This window comes from Setaria italica, chromosome VIII, assembly GCF_000263155.2.
Source record: "Setaria italica strain Yugu1 chromosome VIII, Setaria_italica_v2.0, whole genome shotgun sequence".
Taxonomy (NCBI): domain Eukaryota; kingdom Viridiplantae; phylum Streptophyta; class Magnoliopsida; order Poales; family Poaceae; genus Setaria; species Setaria italica.
In genome coordinates, this window is record NC_028457.1 from 2883891 (window position 1) to 2890983 (window position 7093).

Sequence of the window (7093 nt, forward strand, 5' to 3'; positions counted from 1 at the left end):
TCATGGAGGGAGGGAGGGAGGGAGAGAAAGGTGTCCATGTCGAGGGGCTTTCCTTTTGCCCGGGATGTGTCTGGCTTGCCCGAGATATCATCATTGATGGAGAGATCTTTGGTTTCTTCCATTTTGATTTATTAAGCCATTCTCGATGCAAAGTTTTATGCTATGTTTCCAAAAGTGCCATATAAGTAAAAATACATTTAGTTCATAAATGAAATACCTCACATATTGCTTCATCTTTTGTTGTTTTCAAATTACATGCAACTAATTTCTTCTTTTACCTTATAAATAAGGTGCCATGTCATTACAATTACCTACATGGCACCTCATTTATTGTTCATAAAACTGCCATTGAGAATGGCCTTAGGGTGCGATTCTAGGTGTAGGGATCTTTGGCATCATATTTATCAGGAATTCGTAAAGGAATTTCTATTGTTTATTTTAGTTCATGTCCAAATCATAATTTTGTGGCGTTCCAAACATCGAGACACAAATGTTGCAATCCATGATGATAAGGGGTGAAAACTATATATGGTTGGACAATCTTTTTTTCCCCAAAAGAGTACTAAAATAACCTTGGATTTTGCCCGTGTAATTTCAGTAAGTACCGATTATAAGTTATGAGTATATTTTTTTTTTTGGAAAGGAACGGCAAATCTTCTGCCGTAATTTTTATTAGAAGAAAGAGGAAAAAACAAAAAAAAAGGAGTTGCCAAAACATGCAAGTTAGTTGTAATATAGTGGTACACACGTCTTTGCACAAGGCTACATAGTTGATTCATCATCCATTCATGTTTCCCTAACGGAAAAAAGAAAAGGAAGGAAAGCAAAGAAGAAGACGAGACCATGCTTGGTGAGATGACATCGTGTGCAGGCACAGCATAGCACAGCAACAGGAAATGGGAATGCTATCATTGGCATCCTGTATCATGCTACCCCCACATGGGAGGAAGAACACACATACGACTGGACCGTAGCGCGGATGCATTGAACTGAATCGAGCTAGCGGCTCACGGCTAATATCGTAGGACGACGGACCTTGACCGGGGTAACAAGAAGAAACAAAAAAAAAAAAAAAGACTCGATCGGTCGCTGTGAAGGGCATGCGTGTCGTGCCGTCCCTGCCCCCGGTATGTCGTACACCGGAGGGGCCCTTCTGTACACCACGCGGCGATTTCACACGAAGCCACCCGGTGCACCGACGTAGCACTGGGACCCTGGGCGCAGCGAGCGGCACGCGGATGCATCGCCACACGGCGCACTGCAGGCACGGCGCCGAACTTGGCGCACCCATGCAACGCAAGGCCTTTCTCGGCTGGCTGGCATCTCCCCGTCCCGTCTCCGATCGAGGAAAGCCGCTTTGATCTACTAATTTCTTTGGGCTGCCCCTAGAATCTGATTCTGCTCGCCTACCGCCACGACTGCAGCCAGGAGCTCGCAGCTTTGGCACGGATTCTTCCACCACTTGTAACTTGTTCTACGTAAACAACAACAAAGCGATCGAGGAAAAAACCCGTCGGAAAGCAGAGCACGAACGAGTCCACTTTCTCTGATGCCCAGAGCGGCGCCGGAGCAAAGCCGCCGGCGACAGGACGGGGCCCCCGCCACGCCGCGACCAGAGGTCCAAGTTCCTACAGGCAGAGGGGCGGAGATCGACGACCGAGCGGCAGGGACGCACATTTACGACTCGGAATGAATGCGAGCATACGGATGGGCACAGAGAGAGAAACTAAAATAATCACCAGCGTGGCTGCTGCTTCTCCTTCGATGCCCTGCTCTGCCCTCTCAAGCCCACACGCAGGGCCCTCCAAGCTTCAGCTGATGGCAAGGGACTCCCGTACACAACACCGTCTCTCCACACCCTGTTTCACCAACTATGTAACTATTAAAGGTGTTTCGATCCTTAACTAAAGTTTAGTCCATGTTTTCGAGGTTAATTAGGAGTGTTTGATCTTAACTAAAATTTAGTCATATCACATCGAATCTTCGGGGCTAATTAGGAGGATTAAACATGAGTTAATTATAAAACTAATTACACAGATGGAGGTTAACTCGCGAGACGAATCTATTAAGCCTAATTAATTCATGATTAGCACATATTTATTGTAGCATCACATTGTCAAATCATGGACTAATTAGACTTAATAGATTCGTCTCGCGAATTAGCATCCATCTGTGCAATTGGTTTTGTAACTAATTAGTATCTGGGAACCAACGGACCTTTATTTTCTCCATTGTAAACTGTAGGTACAGTCATAGAGTCATGAATCCGAAAATACTAAAACTAGTATAAATTGGTCTCCACTTGTTCTGACCTCTGCTTACTACTACCAGGAAAGGAAGAACATAAGGCTCCACCCCCTCCTTTCCTGCTGCCAGGAAAAACAACCCTTGGTGTTTGCTACAGGGAGCTAACTATTATAGTATGCTACAGACAATGCATCATTCCTTATGGTCCAGTCAAGGAGGATAAGATCGTATCCCAGCGCAGGGGCAGGGCAACCCCAGGCCACTCCCCCACCAAGGGCACCGAACCCCTGCAAATCCTACACCATTCCAAGCGCGAGAGCCTCCCGCGATCGTCCTTCCTCCGCAACAAGACACACAGATATCTTCCAATAAGCTTCTTCCAGCTACTCCCTCCATTTCAAATTGTATATCGTTTTAGCTTTTCTAAGTTTATAATATTATTATGCAACTAAACATACACTATATCTAAGTATTAAATCAAAACGACCTATAATTTGGAACGGGACGGGAGGAGTAGTTGCCATGGTCCCTCACTAACCCTCAGAGAGGCCAAAGCCATCTCTCCCAAAGCCGTCTTCTTCCACAATAGACCACCTACCAACTGGAGGCTCTCAGCTCAAGTACTCAACTCAAGAAAGAAATCAAGCTCCTCCAGCCCCGGGTGATCCAAGGCGTTTGGTCACCAAACCTCGGCCGCATCTCCCCTATCCTGTCACCCGTAACCATGACCGTCCAAACCACAGAGAAGCAACTAGCCAACCATGCCTGCGGCACCAATGATGATGCTCTTAGCCAGCAGCTAATGATCTAACGTGGCTGCAGCACACCATTCACATCACAGAAATGACTTGAAATAAGCTACCGGCTACTGCACTGAGCGACGCAGACGACATGGTGTGGGCAGTGGCCCTCCCTATACTGAATGCAGCATTGCAGCAGCGTTTCATGGTACAGGCAGAGGCAGGCCCAGCGTTTAAGGAGAAACATGGCATGAGCAGGGGTGCAGTGATGTGAAGGGCCACTGTCTGAATCAGGATCATCAACATGCCTGCCAGGCCACCACCACCCCCCTAATTGGATGATAACGCATCATACCAGCCAGGTTGTATCAACTTGGTAGCATCAGCTGACATAATAGAAATCATTGAGTGTTGTGATGTGATGCCAAAATTACATCTCATAGGACTAACAGTAGACAGGACGACGCAGGAAGGCAGGTGCCAACCAGCTTCAATCAATTTTTTCCCCCCGAAAGATAGCTTCAATCAATTAGATGAACAACGGAACCATCTCTCCAAATCAATTAGATCAATGGTGTTAACATGTGAAGTTGTAGCTCTATGCAAATGCAAGAAACCAACTCTTCAAACCACAGTTGCTGTATTCAGGGACAATGTAGTCTTCCTGGTGCAAGGAAGGTGACGCACATGAACAGGACAGCAAATGGGCACTATGAGTGACAATCCGGCATCCATCTCCATGTAACCAGAGAGCTTGTTTTCAAGCACTAACTCAATGTACAAAGTTCCCTGAACCCCCCACACCGTGTAGAATAACCACCATGCACAAACATTCTTGCCATAAATTTGCACAACCACTCATACTGAAACCATCATAGATACAAAGGTCATATTCCCACTAAGCATAATCATTCTGGACTTCTCTCGCTCGGTATTCTACTACAGCCAGCTATATTTGCCCAGCTATTACCCCATCAAATCAATGTTGATCAACTTCTTGTAGTGCCAGTTAGCTTCTCATACCTATGGAATGATCTCCCTCTGATCAGCATCCCAGGTAGTCAACAAACATGGATGGTGATCCTAATAACATAAGAGCAAACAGTTAACCAAGTCCAGATATCATACAGAAGGTGCTAAGAATATAGTTTGTCCAATCCAGGGTCTCCAGTTACCATAATCGCTAATGCGCTATTGGCAGCACACAAAAAAAACAGAGTAAAAGATAAAGCAGAATAAACAAGCAATTAAGAAAAGGCAAAGTTTTCTGTCTAGCGCCCAGGCAGTGATTCATGAGATCCCGTAACAACAGCAAACATATGTAACAAAGAAAATCACTACTTTATCTGTTTCCTAAAAGATGAAATACAAAAGGTAGATCATTTTGCAGTCCTGCACGACCCAGCATTAAATAATAGCTAGAACTCTAAAACATGTGGAAACATCATTCGTGCGGACCACCCAAAATGGCCTCCAAGCCATAATGGTGTGCAGACTAATGCTTGGCAAAACCACAAAAGTATAATACACATGAATTTCAGAACTTGAATTGCATATTTAGCAAGCAGAAATAACGGTAACCACATCCAATGTTTAGCAAGCTGAAATAACACTAACCAGATCATGCTTAATTCCCCCCTATCACTATTAATTTCCATTAAAATGTTCATGCAACTACGATGTAAGGGTCATCTTTATTACCCTGATATTAGCATCAATATAAAACCCAGTATTTCACAATGTACACCAGAACTTAATACATTCATTAATATGAGCATGCCAACAAAGTAGAACTATCAACAAAAAAAAATGAGCATGCCTTCCATGTATTCACGGAGGTCAGGTCTCTAAATAGCGATTGAACAGAGGACACATCCTTTGACCCTTGAAGACTCATTTGACGCATTATATACAGTTCGTTACTATGAAGCATTCTAAACATAAATCGGTGAAGATTAACACTAATATGACAGGTTTTGGGCACGAAGCAATAAGGCTCAAAGCGAATATCAACATCCTACTTTACATTGCAAGATATAGTGTTAATAGTCCACAACTTCCTGTCAAGGAACTTTCATGCTTTAAAATAAAGATCCACATCACCCAGCTCAGCAGTTCTACACTATGGCCAATCATATATGGGAAATGACAATCAAAAGCATCCTAATAATTTGTGCTGTTCGCAAACATTAGCTTCAAATTGCTACAGAATTCATCAACTAAAAATTAGTACATCTCGTATTGCGATCAACCATGTGAAAGACAAACCATAGGTACGGACCATGACTAAAATCTTACCGTACCAGGCAAAGCTCTATGTTCATCTGTCCTCAATAGCACTAGGCGCCTCAGTGATTCAGCCATAACTACTGCCAGTTCATATGAATTGCTACAAGAATTGCCCACTTCGGGATAGGCGCCTCCATCCACCCATTGCTTGATAGGTAATGGCCGCTTATCACACCTAATTGACCTAGGCACCAACCTGCCTACGATTTAGTGATTGGTGCTTTTTAAAACACTGTAGGCCATATAGACAAAATAGGGTAGGTTAGGGCCAACTATACCAAGGCAGAACACAAACATAAGCCAATCCAAACATCTGGCACTGGAATGGTCTTTGGCATTCACTACATCATGCATGTGTTACAGAATCTAAAAATTGAAAAAAGAAATTAATACAACTGTAGGTTTTCCAAATTCATAGTGACCTTCACAGCTATTGATGTGGCCAGGTTTTCTCCGTTGCTTAACTGGGAGATTAGAGAACCCAGGCTAGTCAAACATATAGGGTTATATATGTTTTTTTTGTCCATTTGTGGTAACGTACTCACATTGCCTTTGACATTTGACACAGACGTCACTACCATTGAAATTCCCACAAAACCAATTCCTCTCTGCTCAAATCTAAATGAACAAGTAACTCGCACAAACAAGGACAGGATTGAAGAAAAAATGCTAGCCCCTTGAAACCCAATCAACACGACATATTTCACAAGATTGAAAACCTCTACAGTGGCCAACATCCCAACACAATACTAATGGGTTTTCTGCACGTTCATAAGTAAAAAAAAGATGGTTTGCGAATGGGTTCGCAGACAAAATTGATACAAAAGTGAATTAGGCACCGCAATAACCAATTCATATGAACCCTGCCTAAGCACCCTGTTGCCAGCCTAAAATTGCATTGATCTTTTGCTTAATTGACTATGCATTGGCAACAAGATTCTACGGAGTCAAAAGAACCATTTAATACAAGTATAAGTTTGCCATGTTTCCTGTTGCTTAGCATAGGATATTATTCAGGGTTATAGTCAAACATCTGTTGGGCTTCTTAATACATTTTTTTCTCTATTTATAGCACTATAGTCTCACTGCCGTTGACATTTGACCCCAACACGACTCTGCCATTGATAATTCTACACTACCATTCCCTATCTGCTTTCACGCAAATGAAGTAGTGCACATGAACAAAGGGACAAATCAAGGCTTTGTATTTTGCACGCCACATTGGAATCACACTATCCCCAACATAATGCTAGTCCTTGGATCCACACAAAACCTTCACCGCCTCCGTTCCGAACGTCCAATTAAGGCATTGAAATTAGAGGTAAATGACAGAAGAGTAAAAATCACAACGACTACTACTGACCTTTTCACAACACGACATCACACCGCCTTGGCGGCCCATTGAAGGCTGCCTCAGTGGAATTCTTCCCGCGGAAAACCACCTGCACGCCGTCGCACATGACCCTCATGACCCTCCGTCGCGTGCGCCAGCCCCCTCTGTCGAAGACCGCGACGGCCATGAGCCTGACCTGGACCTCGACCGTGCCCCCTCCTCCACCCCCGCTCTTGAGCGGCGCTGCGTCGTCGGGCCCCACGTAGGCGTCGTCGACGACGAGGCGGAAGGCGAGCGTGGTGGTGTTGCCGGGCCCCTGGCTGAATGGCGCGAGCGAGGCGACCGCGATCGGGGAGGAGGGCGCGAAGGAGACTGACGCGAGGGGCGAGAAGTAGGTGACGGAGAGCTTGGCGTTGGGGTTGGCGGCGAGTATCGCGCTGTCGAATGATGCGGAGAGGGAGGAGATGGCGGGGGAGTACGCGAC

General features: G+C 44.8%; 1 protein-coding gene across 1 annotated transcript; it reads right to left on the reverse strand.

Moving 5' to 3' along the window:
* Positions 1-3516: 3516 nt before the first annotated feature.
* On the reverse strand, positions 3517-7093 carry LOC101760507 (uncharacterized protein At1g08160; the record flags this gene model as incomplete). Its single annotated transcript, XM_012848084.2, has 2 exons — positions 3517-4070; positions 6640-7093. A coding segment is annotated over one exon (450 nt), but the record flags the coding sequence as incomplete, so codon positions are not given.